Source organism: Staurois parvus, unplaced genomic scaffold (assembly GCF_062004578.1).
Source record: "Staurois parvus isolate SC_StPar_1 unplaced genomic scaffold, SC_StPar_1.0 ptg000114l, whole genome shotgun sequence".
NCBI lineage: Eukaryota > Metazoa > Chordata > Amphibia > Anura > Ranidae > Staurois > Staurois parvus.
In genome coordinates this window covers 413,914-438,759 of record NW_028317910.1, presented here as the reverse complement: position 1 = coordinate 438,759, position 24,846 = coordinate 413,914, and the positions used below count along the sequence as shown (strand labels likewise).

Sequence of the window (24,846 nt, the reverse complement as noted above, 5' to 3'; positions counted from 1 at the left end):
TATGTAGTAAGGAACCTTCCCCTTTAGGAACGCCACTATGTGTAAACTTTCTAAATTGATTCTGCATATGTACAATTAGCATCAATATGGTAGCTTAATCATATTCTATTGGGTGCTGACTGTATTCAGCAATGTTGCAGTTATTGACCAAAAACGGGTGCCACAGCTGTAGTGTGATCAAGCAATTGATTGCTGACTGAAGGGTATAAATACCATCTTCAAAATGGCAGATTTTGCACTTCCTGATGACGATCTATTGATCGAAACGCGTCAAGGTTTGATGATGCAACTTCCGCCGACGTCACTTCCGCCCTTTGGAACGCACACCGGAACGCAGCAGCCATTTTAATTTCCATTTATATATACCAAGGCTGAATACATCTAGTGCCAGGAAAGGCACTTTTTTTGTGAGTGGCATTTTTATTGTTTGACCCCATTATTAAAGTTTATACGGTTTTACACTATGGGATGTCCGGTTTTGTTTTATTTTATGCTGAGAATTTGAATTACTGCCTGTGGAGGAGAGGAGCTTTCTAACATTGATGCAGCCCCAGTGGAGGGTCAACGGTTACCATTAGCAAAAACGGTTAAGGGTGTGAAGGAACATCAGTCAACAATACCACGTTGCATACTGGGATAGTCCCAAAAGCGCATTTGATCAACCTAGAGGTGGTCATGGGATGACGGTGAGTGTAAATCCATGTGGGGCACCAGTGTGAGCACAGTGAAGCACTTGTCACCTCAGTACGGAGGTTCACCATTAAGGATAAAGCACTATTGCACTATATTCACATGTTGGGAGTGAATACCAATATTTAACACATTTGTCCATTGTTATCACTAATATTCGCATATTGTCATTAAGTTGATTGTTTGCATGACTTAAGTGTGGTCTATATGAATTATATTAGATGCAGAGTGAACCATCTTATACCAATCATCCAAATCCAATATTTCACCCTTATCCTTTTCCCATTGATGCATGTAAAACTGTTTCGTATTCACAGAGGTCAGGATAGAATATATTTCAGATATGCAGCCCTTTAACTTATCATATTTATTACACAGGTACTCCATAGATGTCATAGTCCCAAGATCCAATGTACTCTTTAAAGTATTAAAGTAATGAGATATTTGGATATAATGAAAACTTTCAGCCTCTGACATCTGGTACTATTTCTTCAATACTTGCTTTGACAGCAGTCACCTAGCATCGCATAGATCTGCAATACGTATTATTCCTTTATTGGTCCACCATTCAAAGGCTCATGGGGTAAGGCCCAAGGTGAAGTCCGGATTCCCCAGGAAGGGTGCCAAGGGATTGTGTGGGGATTTAAACTTCTGCGCCCTTGTTAGACTATACCACACTAATGACAGGGACGGGCATAAGATAGTAGGCCTATCTTTAAGCCACATCAGTGCTTTGTGTATTTCTACTAAATCTGTGCAGCAACCCAATGTGACACTTGGACTCTGTGCAGGAGCTTCCTGTAATAAAGACCAGTCGCTGCTGCTCTCTCTCCTTGTGCAGGGTGACTGGTCTTGTCTCCGCCCCCTTCTGTAGTTTTCTGTAGGCAGCCTGTAGAGGGTGAGGTCTGCTGGGTCCCTCCCACAGCTCCTCTTTTTGGAAAGACTACATACAACACGATAATGTCACCACTATGTTTACAAGATAATATCTGAGTTCGTAAAATCATTTGGTGTGCGCAAGGTTCTTTGTAGCTATTGATGAATATATTTATATTAAAGTTACTGTCCCCAGGGTCCAGGCCCCAGCCTTGTTGATGTAGAGTTTTACACACTTAGAACTCGAAATAAGCAGGTCACGTGAGGTCATGCAATTTACTGCCTAGCTCTGATCCAGGTAATTAATCCTTCCCCTGCATCACCCTTTGCTCTCCTGTGTTATCTCAATCGGTGTTCTTTTTCATGACGACGCGTGCGAGACGTTCTCTGCTAGGATTTCAGTCCGCGCAGCTAATTGAAAGTTCTGCCAAGTAGACGTTGATCGGGGAAGTTCTGGGTCCCCGCAGACCTGATTAGACCATTCCCTGTTGTGCCTTACCTTGAATAACTCGTAGTTCTCTCAAAATACCATTATAATTTGCAACCCCGAGAAGCAGATAAAAGATACCGGTCTTCTGGCTCACATTGATGCAGAGCGATCGAAATCTTTTGTTCTTTGCAACATTCGCAGGGTGCTGTTGCTTTTGTTTGCACATCAAGGCTAAGGGGGCCTATCCACAAAAATGGCGAAATAATTGCTATTGCGTTTTGCCGCACGTTTTTTTTTATGGTAAAAGTTTCACGTGGGAAGTTTTTGAAAAGTTGTTGAAAGGTGGACAGACTGGGGGAAAAACGCTGTAAAAAAACAGCAAAATTTGGGGTTGAAAAATATACGCCACCATGAGTCTAGGCTCCTCTGTAACGGAACCATACCCCGACTGCATTTGGGTATTTCCGCTAGACTCCCGCTTCCCTGTTCGAACACCGACCACGGACACCACCGCTGACCATACAGGAAAAAGACAGCACTAGACTCTTCTTAAGACAGGAAGTGGACTGCTTTATTTTGACCCAAACACAAGATATATACACAGGGCAGGGAAAGACAACCAGTAACAGGAAACACATCAGCAGGCCATCCCATCAGGGGGAAGGGCTTCCGAAAACACCCCCACCAAACCAAGACACACAATAGAACAATGGGATACACCATGTGGCAGTAGACAATACGGGAGCACATACATCCCATAACAGTTCGCTGGCAAGCAAGACACAATAGAACAATGGGATGCAGCACCTGGCAGTGAACAGTGAACAACCCCCACACCCCACCTATACATGTCCACACAATATTAGGACAGACCACCCTGTACCCCTAACAGGCACAGGGTGGCTTACACATAAGAGGAATATGGGGAGATGATACAGGGGTGCCCCCACCCTCAAAAGTCACTCCCGTCACATATCTCCCCTTTCAGCAGGAGACTAACGCAGGAGTAAATCCCAGAAGGATGGACTCCAAAGTTAGTCTGTACTTTCAGTCCCCCAATGCCAGCACCCACACAGTACCCCAAACAAATTGTCCCACACAAAGCATTAATCACCCAGCCAACCTCTGCCTCTCCAGTAGAACATACCCACCGCTGGGGAGAAGTACGGACTGGTCCTTCTCCCTGAAGTTCTCTCAGCCGCTGGGGACAAGACAGGGTGGCTGGGCCAACTCCCATCATGCGGTGGGGGATCTGAGCCGACTGCCCAGTATCCCTGGGTATCCAGGTGGCGACTGTAGTCTCCTCCACTTTGACTTGATGGACATCCCCAGTGTTTGCAAAGTACGGCTGATATCCTCTTGTCCCAATGCCAGACCCTTTTCTGGGGTTGTGTCAGTGGAGACCGAAGTCCCATCCACAGACATCAGCTCAATCTGCTGTTGTGAGGTGCCGATTGCATCCTCTTCCTGTAGCTCCTGCGGTGCTTATTGTTGTGGGCAGAGGTCAACCACGCCAAGCCCTGATGCCAGCTCTTCTGCAGGGGGTGTGCCGGCTGGTTCCTCCTCAGCAGAAAAGTCAATCAAATCCCCAGTCTCTGGAACTGGTGTCTGGGGATAGGGCTTCACCATCTCCTGTCAGTGGAACTCAAAAGATGTTACCAGTGCTGAGCAGAGTTCAGTAATGTTTGGCCCTGTTGCCAGCTTTTCTGCTGGTTCCTCCTCAGCAGAGAAGTCTAACAAATCCTCAGTCTCTGGAATTTCCACTGCCGATTCTTGGGCATGCTGCCGAACTTGTTTTAGCAGTTGCCTGTATGCCCTCCAGATGCAGTTCTTTCTTCAGCAGGTATTCCAGATCTGGTTCAAGCTCTGAGACCCCTGTGAGACCGAACATAGCCTTCTCACAACTCTCTGCCTTCTCACAACTCCTCCAGGCTAGGTTCTCCATCGCCAAACACAAAATGATCCGTAAGGCTCTCCCACAGCAATCCAGGGCCAGCAAAGTCATATCCCTCTGGAGAGCACTCTGTTGACACCCCTAAATATTCCTGCTCTGCGTACCATTGCAGAGCCCGATATCTGTTGTCCAGCTCTATCTCCTGCTGGACCAGCCTATCCAACTCAATCACCCATTGCTGCTGGGGTCGCTCTCCCAGGAATGGAATTCGTAACTTCCGATGGTCCCTGGCCCTTTCCCCTGGGGTTGGATAGCACTTGCCCTTGTCCATACCAGCAACCTGGAGGGCTCCTCTCCAAAGCGCCTCCTAAATCCACTGCCTGAGCTCCAGGTACTGATCTGTAGACACAGTCCTGGGGTATGTTGCAAGAACAGTCTGCAGCAGCCCTGGGAACTCGGACACCACCACTGACCATACAGGAAATAGCACCAGACTCTTCTTAAGACGGGAAGTGGACTTCTTTATTTTAACACAAACACAAGATATATACACAGGGTGGGGAAATACAACCAGTAACAGGAAACACATCAGCAGGCCGTCCCATCAAGGGGAAGGGCTGCCAGAAACACCCCCCACCAAGCCAAGACACACAATAGAACAATGGGATACACCATGTGGCAGTAGACAATACAGGAACACATACATCCCATAATAGTTTTCTGGTAAGCAAGACACAATAGAACAATGGGATGCAGCACATGGCAGTGAACAATGAACAACCCCCACACCCCACCAATACAGGTCCACACAAATTACTAGGACAGACGACCATGTACCCCCAACAGGCACAGGGTGGCTTACACATAAGAGGAATATGGGGAGATGATACAGGGGTCCCCCCACCCCCAAAAGTCACTCCCGTCACATCCTCCTTTTCTTCCATTGAAAGAAATGAAGTATACCAGGATTAGGCTGGTAGAAAAAGTAACACAACTGTTGTAAACATTATTGCCTTGAGGATATAATGGCAAATCACACTACTTCCCCTGACAATGCCTTCATCTGATTTTCTGTCCAGGACAGAGCCATCTCTGTTCAGGCATCATTCGGGGAGACTATCTACTTTCTGGACTGAGATGCTGGCTCAGAGATAACATAATCATGAAAATTCTGCTGCCTGTGCAGTTCTTGGCTGTGTTTACAAATGTTTGACACAGATCTGCTCCTGCTGCAGTCTCTTAAATTGTGAATTGCTACAAAGTTACATTGTTGTAGTCTAATCAGTAGGGTGAGGCATCTGAGGAAATGCTTCCACCTGCCTGCAGCAGACTGATGATGTCATCTTGACATAGGCAAAATCACTGGCTAGAGCTCTTTTTAGTGATAAAATATGGAGCTTTTCTGAAAAAAAAAATATCCTGCTGCTGCATATTGTGACATTTAACAAATGTATTTTTGCAGAGTTGTTGAGTTACTGTATGATCCATTTTGACACTTCTGAAAAAATGCTCTGGAGACCTGAAATGATTCCTAACTGTCCACTGACAGCCTATGTCTCTTCAATATTAGTTCAGTGCAGCAAAATGTTCACCTTGGCAAAATATCTGCACGTCTCATTCACATGAATGAAATGTTCCTGTTTTCCAGTTGGCACGACATTCCAAGACATTACAGCAAATGCTAAAGCCAGGGAACGACCCAGATGGCGGTGATGAAGCTTTGAAGTACTACGCTAACCATACGGCTCAGATTGAGGTAAAGGAAAGGGTTTGATGTGGTGGGAATTCACCGGGGCTGCATAAAACCTCTCGGTACTTTCATTCAAAGACACAAGACAGAGTTTGGCAGACTTATGGCTAGTTTCTCGGTCATATACATGCGGCATGTCAAACTGTTTTTTTTTAAGGCCACTTACAGCACTCTCACTTTCCTTTTTTGCAGCCATCAGCTGGTTTTAAGTGTATTCAAAGTCAATTTTTGCATTATTTTGGATGGAGTAAGGAATGGTTATAACTTCTGTCAGGCTCTATTCTTGTATGTTCTCTTCTTGTATCAGTGACACAACAGGAAGTGAGAAGATATCTCTGAGGGTAAACTGTTGTCTTCTACAGTCAGGTCCATAAATATTGGGACATCGACCTAATTCTAACATTTTTGGCTCTATACACCACCACAATGGATTTGAAATGAAACAAATATGAGCAGATAATATTGCCCGAAGCACTTCAGAATTCATCCTGCTGCTTTTGTCAGCAGTCACGTCATCAATAAATACAAGAGAACCAGTTCCATTGGCAGCCATACATGCCCACGCCATGACACTACCACCACCATGCTTCACTGATGAGATGGTATGCTTAGGATCATGAGCAGTTCCTTTCCTTCTCCATACTCTTCTCTTCCCATCACTCTGGTACAAGTTGATCTCGGTCTCATCTGTCCATAGGATGTTGTTCCAGAACTGTGAAGGCTTTTTTAGATGTCGTTTGGCAAACTCTAATCTGGCCTTCTTGTTTTTGAGGCTCACCAATGGTTTACATCTTGTGGTGAACCCTCTGTATTCACTCTGGTGAAGTCTTCTCTTGATTGTTGACTTTGACACACATACACCTACCTCCTGGAGAGTGTTCTTGATCTGGCCAACTGTTGTGAAGGGTGTTTTCTTCACCAGGGAAAGAATTCTTCGGTCATCCAGCACAGTTGTTTTCCGTGGTCTTCCGGGTCTTTTGGTGTTGCTGAGCTCACCGGTGCGTTCCTTCTTTTTAAGAATGTTCCAAAAAGTTGTTTTGGCCACGCCTAATGTTTTTGCTATCTCTCTGATGGGTTTGTTTTGTTTTTTCAGCCTAATGATGGCTTGCTTTACTGATAATGACAGCTCTTTGGATCTCATCTTGAGAGTTGACAGCAACAGATTCCAAATGCAAATAGCACACTTGAAATGAACTCTGGACCTTTTATCTGCTCATTGTGATTGGGATAATGAGGGAATAACACACACCTGGCCATGGAACAGCTCAGAAGCCAATTGTCCCATTACTTTTGGTCCCTTAACAAGTGGGAGGCACATATGCAAACTGTTGTAATTCCTACACCGTTCACCTGATTTGGATGTAAATACCCTCAAATTAAAGCTGACAGTCTGCAGTTAAAGCACATCTTGTTCGTTTTATTTCAAATCCATTGTGGTGGTGTATAGAGCCAAAAATGTTAGAATTGTGTCGATGTCTCAATATTTATGGACCTGACTGTAAAACTGAAGTTTAATCAGGTTATATTTTACCTCAGTTCTTTTTTTTTAATTACCACTTTTCTTTTTTCGTTACACACCTAATTATAGACCCAGCGATCTCATCACTGGGTGTCTGTGCTTCTCTATGCAATGTAGGCTGATCATTGCTGGTGGGAGGGATTTGCAGGATTCTGTATATAGTCTCCTGAAAATATCACAGCCCCCTGCTTCAGTACTTCTCTCAAGCACTCTCAGTCCTGATGCAAGCAGTGGGATGGCATCAAATCATGTAAATAACTAAGATGCCTTGATGGATGACTGTCAGTCTGGAGAACAATATGTTAAAAAAGAAATATGTTTCTTTTTTTAACATACTGTCACCAGTCAGTATCCCTGATCACCAGCACATCAGTCATATTATGAAGCTGTACTGCACTGGTGGCAATATGTAAAACAAATGTTAGATACTCAAGAAATGAGATAGGCACTCAGTATATCGGGATTGATCAGTTTTCAAATATATTTACCATATTTTGTAGACTCTAACTTTCACACATAATAAATAATATACACTGAGTTGGGTTATTCTTACCAAAGAAATGTAGCAGAATAAAATTTGGCCTAAATTTTATTATTATTTATTTGCAAAAACATGTTAATATTTTTTTTTTTCAAAATTTTCAGTATTTTTTTGCTTATATATAAAAACTTACTGGTCTGTAAATACCATCAAAAGAATGCTCTTTCTGATTAAAAAAATTGATAAAAAGTTCATTTGGGTACAGTGTTGCATGACTGAGTAATTGTCATTCAAAGTTTTACAGCAGTGAAAGCTGAAAATTGGCCTGGGCAGGAAGGCTGTAAAAGTGTCCAATATTGAGGTGGTTAAATGAAAAGTTGACCTTTCATAACATGTTACATTGATATTCAGGGTGTAACATGTAATTTGTTATGAATAGACTGACCCCTGCTCCCTCGCTTTGACAGCTAGCAGGAGATCTTCTCCTCCCGCTTCCTGTCAAAATGTAAGCACTTCATTACAGGGCCAATTCTTGACACTTCTCTCATATATGTAAAAATCAATGTTTTTGTTTGCTAGAAAATTACTTGGAACCACCAAAGATTATATATTTTTTGTAGCAGAGGCTGTAGAGAATAAAATAGCAGGCGCTGCAGTTTTTTATTTCACACGGTATTTGCACAGCGATTTTTAAAATGCAATTTACACTTTAATGAATTAAAAAAAAACACAATATATAACCAAATGTTTTCTGAAATATGAAAGATGATGTTATGCTGAGTAAATAGATACCCAATATGTCATGCTTTACAATTGCACACACTTGTGGAATGGCGCCAAACTTCGGTACATGGGTAATTCTTTAAACATTTCTACATTTTACCAACTTTAAACTTAAAGTTACAGAGGAGATCTAGTGCTAATATAATTGTTCTTGCTCTGATGCTTGCGGCAATACTTCACATGTGTGGTTTGAACACCGTTTACATATGGGGGCATGGCCTACATATGCGTTCACCACTGCGTGCGAACAGGGGGGGGGGGCAGAGGCCCTTTAAAAGTTTTTTTTATTTATTTATTTCATTACATTTTTTATTTTTACACTATCCCCCCCAAAACATCCCTTGTGATAGCAATAAGCAGTGACAGGTCCTGTTTATGTTGATATCTGGGGTCAATAAGACCCCACATCTCTCCTCTACAATGTAAAGCATTAGGTTAAGCATTGATCTAGTGCTTTAGGGACAAAAAAATGGCACTGTTTACTTTCGGCCGCAACCGGAAGTGATGTGATGATGTCACTGTGCCCAGGTGCCATGATCGTTAGATGGGTTCTAACCGATCACCCAAGTAAGTCCAGCAATCACCGGAAAGTGACAGAGGGGGGGGTGTCCTCTCCCACCACTCCTAACAGTGATCTAGCGTCAAATCCACCACTCAGACCACCTTAAGTAGAAAGGAAATCACTGGCTGGAAAAAACAATACTGGGGTTATAGCACTTTGCTGCAGCCATATCCCCGGTATCCACTACCAACCAGGAATGTATATATACTATTGCCGGTTGGGAAGTGGTTAAAAAAAACTTGGCTCCGCCTGCCCGGCCATGTCACTCATTCACAGTCCTCGGTGAAGAAACTACAAGTCCCTACAGCCTTAGTAGCTGTTAGCTTGTAGTTCTCAATGAACTACCATGGCGCTGTGGAGCGCCGTGATAGTTCAGTGATTTTTCCTGTTAGTATATCCAGTGTTCTGATAGGACTGCAGGAGACCTGCATGGTACCAGTGATCTGCTGATTGCTGGTGCAATGGTTTACAGGCTCCTGCAACAAAATGTCCATTTATTATTTTTTAGCAAAAGGTGAACTTATTATTTAAGAAGAGCCTAGCCAAATACTTTCTGAATGCTCCTCTTCCTTATTTGTGCAGTAGGCATCAAAGTCCAATAGACTGCATAATTTTACCAAAGTGACCATTGCACACCATAATTTACCTGACCTGGTCTGACACCCCCCTCTCTTCTTCTGCTTGAGGACACATGGTATGGGGCGTGGCTGTTACTTAGCTCTGCCAGCACAGAGCGCTGGAAGAGGAGCACAGGAAGCTGCAAGAAAAGGTATTTTAAGGCATTCTCAATCAAACATCAGTTTTAAATCATAACAGAGATCGATATAGTGACTATACAGAGGAAGAGGTGTGAGACTTCAACTGGGCTTTAGGAAAACATTATTGACATGTGTTTGTCATCCTACTTTGCCAATTCTTTATAAATGTAAGTTCACAGTACCCTTTAAATAAAATAAAACACCCTCATAAGAATGCAGCTATTAAACACTGCGGGTGTCCATTCTAGGCTCTCCGCTGACGGTTTGTGATCTGCGGGGGGCTGCTTTGTAGATATATAAATTATATTCTGGCAGATGCACCTGGTCCTATGTCCCTTTTACATTTTGCTACTGCACAGAGAGTCTGATTTATAGCCATCCTTCAGGAGATTCGGTGTTAACTGTGTAATAACCACGTTCTGTGCTATATTATACCATATCCGTGCCATATGAGATATATTGTGGTCATCATTTAAAGCTGAACTCTGGGCAAACAGCTGCTGAACTCTGGGCAAACAGTTAAACACAGAATCAAATGCATATGGGAATATGAAACTGTTTTACCTACCAGGATTTGTTTATCTGACAATCCAGTTCTGAAATTTACACAGCTTGGACATATTTGAAGGTCAGCCTTGGTGACAAACATGACTCCCTCCATAGACACAGTGGAGGAGTGAATGTAGCCACCCAGGGCACACACTGTAGACAACAGGTACAAAGCACTGAAGAAGAGGGCCTGCCCTTCCGTGATACATATATGTCAACTAGCATGCACCCTGGAGACAGTAGTCATACAATAGCAACATGCTGGTGACAGTGGCAGCAGAACTCTGAAGAAGAGAATATGCCCTTTAAAGTGTGGCATGCTGGAGATAGAGGGTACAGAGTTCTGAAAAAGAAAGTGCACCTTTGAAACATGTTAACTAGGATGCACTCTGGAGACAGCGCCCATATTAGTGACATGCTGGAGACATCGTCTACAGAACTTTGAAGAAGAGAATCTGCCCTTGAAGTGCTTCAACTAGGAAATATGCTGGAGACAGTGACTACACATTAGTGACATGCTGGAGACTTCGGCTACAGAGGTCTGAAGAAGAAAGTCTACCCTTAAAATGTGTCAAAGTGGGCCCACGCTGGAGACAGCAGCTACTCATTAGCAACTCGTTAGAAACAGCAGCTACAGTGCTCTGCAAAAAAGGCCACCCTTGAAACGCGTCAACTGGGACCCTCACTGGAAACAGTGGCTACACATTAGCAACATGCTTGATACAGCACATACAGAGCTCTAAATGATAGAGTCTGCCCTTGAGACACGTCAACTAGAAATCACGCTGGAGACGGCAGCTACACATTAGCAACATGGTGAAGACAGCAGCTACAGCGCTTTGAACAAGAGGGTCAGTCCTGAAACATGTCAGGTAGAACTTCTAATAAAGTTTTATTTTTATGGTCGATCCTGGTGTGCTTTCCATTTGTTTTTGCGCTTATTATAAAGATGCCCTGTCTGAAAGAGAAGGCTGCAAACTCATAGATCCCTTTGGTTTAACTACACTGATAACTTGATTTAAAGTGGCTGTAAATGCATTATCGCTATTAAGGTAAAAAAAACCTTCCATGATCATCCCCCACCCCCTAAATACTTAACTGGCTCCTTTTTTGATCCAGCACTGTGCCCATCTGCAACAGTGCTTGTCTTCACTTACTCTCTCTCACAGGCACAAAGACAGTAGCAGTAGCCATTGGCAGTCAATCAAATCCTGTGAGGAGGCAGCAGGCCAAGCTGCTCTGTGTGTGTCTATGAATGTACACAGCCCGGCCCGGGAGCGAGCCCGCATGTGCACCCCCATAACATAGCAAGCCGCTTGCTATGGTGGCACACACAGAAAAGGAGGAGCCTAGAGTACCAGAGAGGGACCCCAGAAGATGAGGTTTGCTCCATAACACGCCACCATAGAAACCGGCTTGCTATGCTTTGAGGCTGCACATGCTATGAGGGAGCACCATTGCAAAAAGTAAGTATAACAAAAGATTACGCCTTTACAATCACTTTAAGCACAAGTTACTCATCACACAACTGAAGTGTTTCATGCTTTGTCTAGTTTCCTCATAAGGCAGTCATTGCTTTATGTTGCTTGTTCTTTCAGATTGTCCGCCATGATCGCACCATGGAGCAGATTGTGTTCCCTGTGCCAAACATCTGTGAGTATCTCACCAAAGAGTCTATGCATCGAGTGTTCAACAGCACTGAGCGGGACGAGCAGGGCAGCAAAGTTAATGACTTCTTCCAGCAGACAGAGGACCTCTATAATGAGATGAAATGGCAGAAGAAAATCAGAAGTGAGTAGATTCGTCCTAACTGGATAAATGTTATGATAGGGTTGTGATTATCTAGGATACTTCCCTTGACAAAGGCTTATTGTGTCCAGAAGCCTTGAGATGAGCTTTGGCAAAGGGTTACTGGTTTAAAAGTTGGCCATAAATTAAACCATATCCACAAGCCAGATTGATCATTGCAGTGTTTGGTGTAACTAGAATTTCTAGAAGATAGTTGAAAAGTGATAACAAACTCACATTGGTTTTAAAAATACTCATTATTGATCCCACTTCCAAATTTTGGGAAAGTCTGTCTCAAAGTTTTTAAAGATACATTCCAATTAAAACTGAAAAATAGTCGCTGTAAACCTGAGCTGGATGACATTTAGTTTCCTAGAGCAAGGCATATCATAAACAACAGCTTTTGTTTTTAACTTCTTTTATAAAATATATGGTTTTAGCTTTTTTATGGTGACAACTAGTAATGCATTGACACCATTTTTTGGTCATCGAGTACTGATACTTTCGTTCAAGCACACGCTGACACTGAGTATCGATACTTTGCGGTGCGAGTTGCATCAATACAAAATTTATCGACCGAAATTGCATTTCAAAGAGTAGCATGCAATTTGAACAGGAATGCGATTCCAGTCCAAATTGCATGCTGTTTCCCCACTTCTCCTGTGTGAACCCAGGCTTGTCATAGCCTGAGTTCACACAGGAGCAGTGCTGGAAACCTGCCTGCACCGATCCTATACTGAGCAGAGAGTGGAAGAGAAGGGCTTGTGGGGATGTATATCTTGGTGTCAGCCATCAGAGGATGGAGGCAGATGCTCTGCATTTTCAGCTGTAGGAGAGGAGAGAAAGCTGCGGCAATGCTGATTGCGGCATTGCAAATTATCTCAGCTGTAGGAGAGGAGCGAAAGTTGTGGGGATTTGAAATAAATCCCCCTGGCTTTCTCTCCTCTCAGTGCAGACATGAGAGTACGGCTAGATGGCTTTTGTTTGGTCAGCACTGTGACGGTGCTGACCAGTCAAAAGCTGTCTAGTCCGTACTGTCATCCCTGCAAGGAGTGGAGAGAAAGTTGTGGGGATTTCCGGAGCATCTGCCTCCATCCTCCGGCTTATAGCCGACGCCAGTGTATATATCCCCACACACTCTTCTCTCCCACCCTCCGCTCACTCACTCAGCATGGGATCGGTGCAGGGAGGTTTCCCACACCGCTCCTGTGTGAATGAAGGCTATGACAAGCCTAGGTTCACACAGGAGCAGTGGCAAAACCGCATGCGATTTGGACAGGAATCATATTCCTGTTCAAATTGCATTCTATTCTTTGCATTGCAATTTACATCCATACATTCTGTATTGATGCAAATCACACTACAAAGTATCGATTTGGGTATTGGGATCATTTTCATGAGTATGAGTACTCGTGAAAATACTCGGTATTGACACCAACACTGATATCGGTGCATCCCTATTGACAACAGTGGGCCATGCTTGCATAATGTGTGTTGAAATAATGGCTTATTTTCTCTGTCGGAAGCCCATGTGACAGGGTGACAACACAGGAGCACATCTGGGAGACAGGGAGAGAGTATTGTCACTGTATAACAGGAAATGACTGAAGAAGGACCTTCATGGCAGAATCACACAAGGTCATTTTAATGAAAGCTGTAAATTCGAATATATTGAAAATGACTTTTGAAGTGACATTAACAAGTTAAAGCTTTTATGAGATTTTAGTGATCAGGTTTACAGTAGCTTTAGGTTGCAACACTTTCCTGCTCTGGGCTTTAGTATTTCATCCAAGCACTACTGTTGTGCCCTGGCCCATACCACTTACCTTTGTCAGTAGTATTGAGATCTGGAAACCCCTAGTACAGTAGTGATCCTTGAACACTCCCACAAAAAGCTCCTTGCTGTCTCTCACATATAGGAGGCCTAATGTAACAAGGTCATATATCTGACAAAGTAGGGTCATGTGCTATAGCTGCACCTGGATTAAAAAAAACAAGCAGATAAAGAGTTCTCCCCATATTTATCTCATGCTTCCATTTTCAGTTTACACTGGAGCGTGCCTGTAAGCCCCTCCTATGTTTCCCACACTGTGATTTTTTTATTTTTTTCATTGACTTAATTGCAGACTTAATTATTAAAGCAACTTGTCAACGTCTTTAGATCTCTTTGGCGAGAGTTGTCTTCTCTCCAGAGGGGCCTGGAGCACAGCTGGATACCGTTTCTTTAATTTATATTTGGTATTCTGCATACACATTGAGGTTTTTTTTTTTTCTTTTTTTTGTATTCACGGTTGGAACAAGAAAGACGCGGCCTGGGCTCGGTACACATTGTACCTTTTAATATTTGATTAGTTAATCAGATCTCTTTGGCATTCTGTTCATAAACGTGCCGTACTTCATCAGCGCCTCCACGGTCCAGAGACGGGCGGGAGCAGACTGTCGCCCCTCCAGCTGACAAGGGGCGCTTGCCTCGACTTAAATAATTAAAACCTTGTTAGTAGGAGCAAAAAAAGTCACTTATTTTTGCTCATTAATTGCAAATTATTTTAGATGTAGCGGCCACTGTGTCTGGACTGTGGCATCCCAAAAATAAGAATGTGAGGAGAGATGCTATAAAAATGTAACAGTGTTCTGGATATTACACTTAGAAGCATTTATTAGAATTTATTTTTTAACTATTAGAAACATTGCAGTTTTTTTTTTGTGTTGTATTTTTGGGACCAACAATTTGGGTTTCTGTTTATGCGGTTTGGATGAGTTTGAAGGTGGTCAATTACACTACAATTTGGTTGTACATTCATCTTTACATTTATTGTACAATGTGGTTGTACATTTATTGTAAAGCATTGAGCAAACTGTTGGCACTATATAAATCCTGTATAATAATAATAATAATCTTTAGATTTACCAGCAGTCACATTGTAACCCCTCTCATTATCGTGAACCTTCCCTTAAAATGATACTCAAGCTTCATTTAAAAAAAAAAAATAACAAACATGTCATACTTACCTGCTCTGTGCAGTAGTTTTTGCATACAGTTGCCCCGATCCTCTTCTTTTTGGTTCCCCCACCGGTGCTCCTGGCTCCTCCCCCTTGTGCAGTGCCCCCAGAGAAAGCTGCTTGCCCTGGGGGCACTGCTGTGTGCTAGTTTCTGCTCTGCTGCTCTATGCATCCATAAGACACATAGAACCACAGCCCTCCCCCCCCCCCCCCGCTCTTTCCTCATTGTCTCACTGGCGGTGAGGAGGGAGAGTCCCCATACAGCCAAGGCTATTGTGAATATTGCTGGATTGGGGGGGCCTCTGGACACAGAAAGTTTTTTAACTTCATGCATAGAATGCATGAAGGTTAAAAACCCTGCGCCTTTAGAATGACTTTATAGCAGACCTTACAAATGCAAGGAGCACTAATTAAATAGCCCCCCCCCCCTCAAAAATGCCTGTGGCCAAACTGTCATTTTAAACAGAAAGATTCCAGTAAGATGTGCATTTAACATATTTTATGCAAATATTTTACCTTTAAAAGCCTCTTTGAGACTGCTGATGGGCCCAGCCACCTTGGATGTTATATCAGCAGCCCCATTAGACTCTGAGTTGTCTTCCTGTAGTGTTCCCCTTCACTCCTCCCCTATTATGTAGGGAGGTGAGGGGTGGGGTGGAGGAGCTAGGCCAGCAAGACAGTAATAAATCAGCTAAAACACAAATGCACAAAATGAGGGGCTATGCTAGGTGATTGACTCTTACTAGAGTAGTAAAATTTTCTAACAGGTTCAGAGGAACATTGCAAGTGAACAAAAGTTATTAATGAAAAGGAAAGAAACTTCAAGCAAGCAATTTAAGAATAGCAAATGTAATAATATGTAACAACCATAAATACCCCAACCCACAATTTTTAAATAGGGTGAAAAATAAGAGTATTCGAATTATCAAGCGCATCAGCACAAGAATAGTAATTTAGAGTTTTGGCTTTGGCAGAAATGGTAATTTTTTCCAAAATCCCTCCATCAGTTCTAGGCCAAAGGGGTGCGGCATGTGCCCTGGACATGGAGTGCTGCAGACGGGAGTGTTGGAGTGCTGCAGACGGGAACCAGCTTGAGTTCCACTCAATGTAATCCAAGCACAGTGTACTGACACACTTGGGTTCCTTCCCCACAGCTTTCACGGGACGCTGCATATTCTCCTAACTCCCACCCCTTCATGACTTCCTCACCTGCTGGCTGCTCAGACTTATCTTTTCAGGGTGGGAGGAGTGAGCCAAACTTTCTGACTGGCCAACGGTGCAATCCATCAGTCACACTGGCCCCACCCCTAGCGGCACAAGCAAAGCAGTGCCCAACAAGTGATGGCGCCTATCTCCTGTACTCTACAGATCTATCTACACATGTTCAGCAAGGACATTTTACATGGAAATGATCCACTGCAAAGTAAATTAAATTTTGTGTAAACATCTGATAGCTGAAAAGGTGAGAGCAGCAAGAATTAGTGAGCACCATTGGAAATACCTGATAAAAAAACATCATGACACCTGAACATCTAGCAGCTGATGTGTAATGCATTCCTTCCTTACTATAGTTAGCAAGCTTAGTACATAATTTGTTTACTTTTAGGGCTCATTCAAACCATATAGGCACATTCGGGTGTGCGTTTTTTTCAGCAGATCATTAATTCCAACGGGCTGCCTGACACTGAGGTAGATGCGTGGGGGTGCCAAAACAGCAGTAGTATATGTCTGCTGATGGCACTGCATTTCCATATGGTGCAGAAACCGCTTCGTTCCCATTCATGTTCCTGCACTGCAATTCATCTGAACAAGCCTTTAGGATTAAGGACTTTGAGGTGAATTTTCTTCTTTTCACTTTGAGGGCTATTTCACATCAGATGTATTGAGCTCTGTAGATCTGCATTGATCAACACATGTTTATGGGGGGGAAAGGCCCCATAAGCAAAGAAGGTACTTACTAAATGACCCAAGCAGTTTAACTGAAATAATAACTTTATTGAAACCACATATAAATGTTTATGCAATTGTATATAAAGAAATCAAATAATATCTCCACTCGTCACCTATTAAAAACATGATGACGTTGGCACTTAAAAATGAGGAAATCCTGGGTTAGTCGTTAAAAATAGACAGTGTCAAGTTCCCTGAATGATATGTCAATAGACTCTGAATCAACAAAAAGCAACCCAATAGTAACCCCCAATCAAGGGTTTATGGGAACAGAGTCACGATATTGCATAGATGGGGATAGCAGATCCTGATGCATGCACAGCAGAGGTTAAAAATCAGGTATAGACATAACCATATGTATTAGAGTATTGAAATTGTATAGGCCTTGTACAATATGAAGAAACTAAAGCTTCAGGCAAGGATCAGATTCAGCTTAATGTCCAGCCACCCTAATAGAAGCTGTGCGGAAGTAGCCAATAGATCATAGGAGCACAATCATATCTGGACATCAAATAAACGATGAGAGCCATAATGGAATGAAGCTGATAGGTAGAGTACCCTCTGATGACTTAGAGGATATAGTCATTACAAACCTTCAGGAGGAAATATATTTTATTGGGGAACGTGGCTGTTATCGGGTCAAATTTGGCAGTTTGTGCATTGGTGCCCAGAGTATAACACAGAAGGATGCCTCAGAAGATGACCATCAGGCCACAATGGTTACGGGTAAGATAGCAAAGTGCTGAGACTGCGATCCAAACAAACTGACTTGTCCAGCAGGGACCCTCGGTGAAATAGAAAGGGGATAAAGCTAGACGAAGATCCCACTTACATCCCAGATGCCACCGGGGTCCAAGCGTACTAAACGCATAGTGTCCACATGCCAGTAGGAGATAGGATCGACACCGTCTTGTGCTCAGCACTTTACAATATAACGGGAGACAATACAGCAACAATACAGTTCAATACAAGAGGGATAGTATGTAGGCAGCTATCACTGTCTCGAGGCAAACAGCAATCACGTGGACAATCCAACGTCGTATCTCTGCATTAACCCCACGTCCCAGGTTCATGACAAATCCAGACCTCAATCTGATGAAGCTAATCACAGTTCCGCTACTGTAAGCCGGACAGATAAATTATAAGTAGCTTAACATTGAAACAAAGTCCCAGGGCATCGTAATGAAGGAGCTACTGTCGACGCATTTCGCCCATCTACTTTGACTATGGGCCTTATCAAGATCAGTACAGGACACTCTCCACTACTAAATTTATTTGCTCATTCCTCCTAACGAGGCGATCTAAATATAAGGTGGCGCCCTAAATACACTCAGCTGCTGTCATTTACTCTAATTACTACAATGCTTACATAGCTATTCAAAGCGGATGTCTCCGACCATACAGAAATGGCCATTTTAGGCAAAGAGTCGATGTGGAGAAAACAGCAGCCATTAGTCCCAAGTGTACACCTCAGCCAATAATCCTAAATTCTAGTATTGTCCACCCCCAAAGACAAAGACCTTGGGGGCCACCTCATACAGAGCTAAGACCTCATAAAGAGCTAAGAGGAAGCAAAAGGAAGCATGTGATTGGGTGCTGTTGGAACTGCATTAAATCAGGATTAAACCATTACATTCTGTTTATCCTGGAGCATTGATAGCTGCAATCTGACTGGTTAAAAATTAGCAGTAAGCGGTAATGGATTGCGCTTTAGCATAATGGCCTGGCCTTCCATAATCATGCCCACATTGGCGTTACTCAGGTTTTCTCTCCATGGTTTTTCATACCTCCAAATGAAACATATTTATTTAAATGAAAACTTCCCTGCTGGAGCTCCAGCTGCTTTATTACCTGGAGATCAGCAGAGTAAGATCTGTCATTTAGCTGGTCCCTGTCATGCCTGCCTGCTCATGAATTAGTGAATGCAGGTGTCCTACCTGCTCCGCCAGCAAATCCCCAACGTGATTGCCCGAATGCAGCAGATTTCTGATTCCGGAAACTTAATTGGTAAACATTGGCTTTAAAGAGGAGACCCCACATCAATTGAAAATATGACATATTAGATATTATGGCTATACATGGTATATTTTAGAGTATTGATGTTAAAATGACCATTCTCTTTTCACTCAGTATATATTGTAATTCTCTAAAACCTCCAATCACAGTAGAACCTTCATAAAAGACATGATACACTTTATGCCCCAATGTTTGCTAACACCTGACCACATCTATCAATGTGGCCAAAAGTATGTGGACACTTCTCTCAATGCTGGAGTTCAGTTGTTTCTACAGCACACAAAGACATTTTAGACAATTCTGCTCTTTAAAACTGAACTCCAAGCACACAAACTTAATTTAAATATCTTCCTCAGTAGCCACAAAGGATAAAAATCTACTTTGTGTGCACAGTATGCTTTTGATAACCCAGATAACACCTTAAGAAACAGTGGTGACACTGCGCTGTACATAGCCTTTGCAGAGCTATAGGAGAGACCACTACAACTTGCCTTCAGAAAACTACAGGAGGGGGTGGAGACAAGACTAGTCACCATGAACAAAGAGATCAAGCATTAGTGACTGGTCTTTATTACAGGAAGCTCCTGCACTGAGGCAAAGTTTGATACAGGATTGCTGCACAGACCTGGAAAAAACAAAGTACACCAAAACTTAAGAATACACATGCCTCTTATATTCAGACAATGGGGTTGATTTATTAAAACTGACGAGTGCAGAAGCTGGTGTGGCTGTGCATGGTAGCCAATCAGCTTCTAAGTTCAGCTTGTAAACTTTGACAAAAAGAAAGCTGGAAGCTGATTTGCTCCTATGTACAGCTGCACCTGATTTTGCATCCAGTTTGAATAAATCAATCCCAATATTTGCTGATCCCAGAGTTCAACTTTAAAGTATAAATAAACCCTAGCAATGAACATTTCTTATTTAAATATACCATTAAACACATTTTGTTATAACTGTTCAAAAATACCTGTTGACCCCGCCAGAAATAATTGTTCTCAGCCATTTATTAAAGCTACCAAACCATGCCCTTCTATATTGTGGGGAATTTGAGTGGGGCAGGGTTCTTTGTCCTGATACAAAACTATCAGTGAGCGTTGTCACCCTAAGACACGAAATGTGTTACTTTCAGAATCACCAAATAAAAATAAAGGGAAACATTGAAAAAGAAAACAAATACAGCCATCACATCTAAGGACTGGTAGGATACAATAAATAATTTTGGGGTGGAGGGTTAGGTTAATTTGAGGCAAGAGTTTAGGGAAGGCCATTTTCTAGTCCAATATGATGGTGCCTCTGTGTACAAAGCCAGCTCCATACATAGTTTGACCAGTTTGGTGTGGAGGAACTGAAGTGGACTGAATAGTACCCTGACCCCAACCCTACTGAACACCTCTGGGATGAATTGGAACACTGATTGTGAGCCAGATCTTCTCATCCAACATCAGTATCTGACCTCCCAAATGCACTTTTGGCAGAATAGACAGAATAGAATATGCCTCAAAATCTTGTGGAAAGGCTTCTCAGGAAAGTGTATGCTGTTATAGTCACAAAGCAGGACAATCCAGTATTAATTCCCATGGTTTTTGAATGGGATGTGCACTGAGCTAAGTGTGCTTGTTCTGGTGTCCAAATACTTTGGCCTTATAATATATAGAAACAGACCCTCAGCTATGACCAGTTGTCCACACAGTCAACAATCAATTAAACATGACACCTTGGAGAACAAAAGACTAAATTCGATTGATAACTGTGGTGCGACAGGAAACAATTCTAAATGAAAACAAAGTATATTTAAGCTTTTTAAGTTTCAGCAAACGAGACCTTTTTAGAAGCGTTCCACTACCAATCTGCATCATTTGGAGGAAGTAGAAATGCAAGGAAAACAATTGATCCTTTGGTTTTTCAACCCTTGCTAAAAATGTAGAACCCTTTCTAATTAAAACAAAGTGTATTTTTGTAATTTGCTTTATTTTGACTTCAGATGGAGGTTCCCTGTAAATATTTTTGTATTCAATTTAAAGCAGTTTCTGCTTCCGTTTAGACCTCAACTAGTCATTTGTTCTCTGGAGGCCTCTGAGATCCTTGCTCTTATTTATACTTATTGAAAAAATTTTTATACGTAAAAAACATAAAGAAATATACAGAAATAAGACACCAAATTAACCTTAAAAAAAAGTAAAGCAGAGCAGCCAATCCTGGCATAACTGCATTTCCACATAAGGATCCAAAGAGCTGAGCAGAAAGTCTATTAGAACTGGTAGTTGGAGTATGTCTTTGCATGTACTTCTGTTAGTAGTTGCACTCCGCCGCACAGGATATTACCAGGGAACGCCTTAGACCATATACAGAGGGTAAAATAAGTATTGAACACGTCACCTTTTTTCTAGGTAAATATATTTCTAAAGGTGCTATTGACATTTTCACCACATGTTGGTAACAACCCATGCATTCCATACATACAAAGAAACCAAAACAAATAAAAGTTCAGAAATTAAGTTATGTGTAATAAAATGGAATGACACAGGGAAAAAGTATTGAACATGTTGACTGAAATTTATTTAATACGTCGTGCAAAATCCTTTGTTGGTAATGACAGCTTCAAGACACCTCCTGAGTGGAGAAACTATTCACATGCATTGATCAAGTGTGATTTTGGCCTATTCTTCCACACAAACAGTCTTCAAAACTTGAGTGCCCGTTCACGTATATGTGGATTGTACCGAGGAAAAAAAATGAAAAAAATTTGAAAAAACAAAGCTTCCTATTGTGTCTGTTCACATATGTCCAGTGCACTGGTGGTGCGGATTCAGTGCTGATTCAGCCTGCTGACCCCTAACTTGGATTACAGAACACCTCCCTATATATATAGAGAGAGAGAGAGAGAGAGAGAGAGAGAGAGAGAGAGAGAGAGAGAGAGAGAGAGAGTGAGAGAGAATGATCTGCAGTACACAGGCTGCAGATCAGCAGGCATTTTTACTGAAGAGATATAATTAAATGTTTTCAACTGAATATAATAAGCCAGACCAAAAGGGTGCAAACAGCTGATCTTTGTTATGGTTTACTTATACTTTAAATTGTTTTTTGGATAGGGTCGATTTTTATCCCTACTAAAGAGCAAGATGTAAAGGTTTAGTTCACATAGACAGGCAGGGAGGGGCAGCATAAACCACCCACCAACCATCAATATAACATGGTAGCTGGAAGGGTGAGTACACATTGCAGTGATACTTTAGTGCGCTGTGTGCCAATCTTACTCAGCATGACGAGTTTGACATGTAGAAGTGCCTGTCAACTCGCCCAATGAAGTCAGTTGGACTGTGCCTCAACCAAACCCTAAATGTGGCTATTGGGGTTGTGGTGTGGTAGCTCATTGTAAAACTCCCATTCTATGGAAAAATAGCTGTAAAAAAACAAGCATTTAGGAGGCAGCATTATTACCTCCCTAATGCCTGTAAACTGTCTCCAAACCACCTCTGGAAAGGTGACTCTCGCTGACCGCTTGTCAGAGAACAGTAGCGCTTGCTGCCTATGTGAGTGATCCCAAAAAGAGTCATGATTCTAGTTACCAGGAAATCATAAATCAATAATGTCTTTATATAATGCAAATATGCACAGACATATAATTAGAGTTGCCCACGCATATAGATATTTTGAGCACTTATTACAATTAGATTAACAGCATATGAACCTTGACTTATGCTTTTTATGTTGGAATACTGAGCACTGAAGTGGTATTCTAAGAAAATTATGATGGAAAATAGGCAACGTATATCTTTTAAGCTCTGTTTATTGAGCTCAATTGAATACATATAGTTCCATTACATATACAGTAATGATAGTGGGTGTACAGTACCCACAATACACAAAACTACAAAACAATGACAGCCTGGTGGAATAATTTTTCACATATACACAAACAATTTTCAGCATGGAGGTCAACACGTCAACTACTTGGACCTATAAGCAGATATCGGTCAAGACCAAAGTAAGTGTACAAAATCTACCTGCATGTTTAGGCATTCTGAGGATTATATATTTTGTTTACATTGGTATGACACAAAAAAATTGGAGAAACAAAAACCCAAATCTGACACATTCCACTCAAAACCCCAAAAATAGGCTGGACCAAATTATTGGCACCTTCTCAATATTTTAAGAAATAACTGCATTACAAGTTTGTAATGCTCCTGTAATTTGTAATTAAACTCACCTGTATCAATTAACAGGTGCTGACAATATGGAAATCACTCCGGCAACCAGATAAAATGGTGAAACATTGACTCAACCTTTCTGTTGTTTGTCTCTGTGTGCCATAAGGAGCATGGAGAAGAGAATTAGCAAAGAATTGTCTGAGGATTTGAGAACAATCTCAAGATGACAAGTCCATCTCCAGGGATCTTAATGTTCCTGTGTCCACTGTGCACAACATTGTCAAGATATTTACAGCCGATGGCACTGTAGCTAATCTCCCTAGGCTTGGATGAAAGAGAAAAATTGATCAATGATTGCAATGAAGGATTGTTTGAATGTTGGCTAAAGAACCTTGATCAACTTCCAAATTCAAGCTGACCTTCAGGCACAGGGTACAACTGTGTCAGCTCGCACTATACATTGCTATCTGAATGAAAAGGGACGCTATGGTAGGAGACCTAGGAGGATCCCACTGCTAACACAGAAACATAAAAAAGCCAGATTGGAGTTTTCCAAAACATACCTGAGGAAGCCAAAATCCTTTTGGAGAATGTGCTGTGGACAGAAACAAAATTACAGCTTTTTGATAAAGCCCATCATTCTACTGTTTTCAGAAAAAGAAATGAGGCTTCTAAAGAAAAAAATACAATCCCTACAGTCAAACGTGTTTTAGAGTTGCTTTGCTGCTTCAGGCACTGGATATCTTGACCGTCTGCATGGCATTATGAAATCTGAAGACTACCAGAGAATTCTGGGGTGCAGTTTAGGTTCCAGTGTCAGAAAGGTGGGTCTCTATCAGAGGTCATGGGTCTTACAGCATTACAATGATTCAAAACAATGACTCAAAAAGCCCCCAGAAATGGTTTCAGACAAAGCGCTGGAGAGTACAAAACTGGCCAGCAATGAGTCCAGATCTCAGTCCCATAGAGCACCTGTGGAGAGATCTCAGAACAGCAGTTGGGAAAAGGAACCTTCCCAGTCTGAGAGACCTGGAGCAGTTGGAGAAGGAAGGGAAGAGTGGTCCAAAATTCCAGTAGAGAGGTATAAGAAACTCCAAGGGGTGTGCTACCAATTATTAGACTGAGGGTGCCAATAATTTTGTTCAGTCTATTTTTGGGGTTTTGCGTGGAATGTGTCAGATTTGGCTTTTTGTTTCTCCACTTTTTTGTGTCATAGTAATACAAATAAAAGAAATAAACATGAGAATGCCTAAAAATTTGTAATTGCAACAATTTTCTTGGCGAAGTGGTGCATTATCTGACATAAATGCAAGGGTGCCAATATTCTTGGCCATGACGGTATGTCTGGGCATTTTATACTATACTATTTTATACATTACTGGTAACCAGAATCATAACTCTATTTAGGTGTTTTTAATAGTTTAATTTGTAGAGGATTCAGTTCAAATTATTTCTTCATATGTTGTGGTAATAGGATTACTGTCCCCCTGTATCTCTATTGATAGATTTTACATTTTTTTTGTGTCCCAATTGGGGGCATTTTTTGTATCAAAGACACATTGGGAGGTAAATGGAAATCTCACTTGGACAGGCATCCAAATTGATAATTTCTCCAGAGCTCTGTTTCCAGTGACAGTTTGTAAAATTTT

General features: G+C 42.0%; 1 protein-coding gene across 4 annotated transcripts in view; it reads left to right on the top strand.

Annotated features, from left to right (window-relative positions):
* Positions 1–24,846, top strand: part of ITPR2 (inositol 1,4,5-trisphosphate receptor type 2) — a 464,180-nt gene that overhangs the window by 334,205 nt on the left and 105,129 nt on the right. For all 4 annotated transcript variants that reach the window (XM_089671685.1, XM_089671684.1, XM_089671687.1 and 1 more), the window contains 2 exons: positions 5,539–5,646; positions 11,891–12,083. In XM_089671685.1, coding sequence (XP_089527811.1) covers positions 5,539–5,646; positions 11,891–12,083 — 301 coding nt within the window. The remainder of the gene's footprint in view (positions 1–5,538; positions 5,647–11,890; positions 12,084–24,846) is intronic.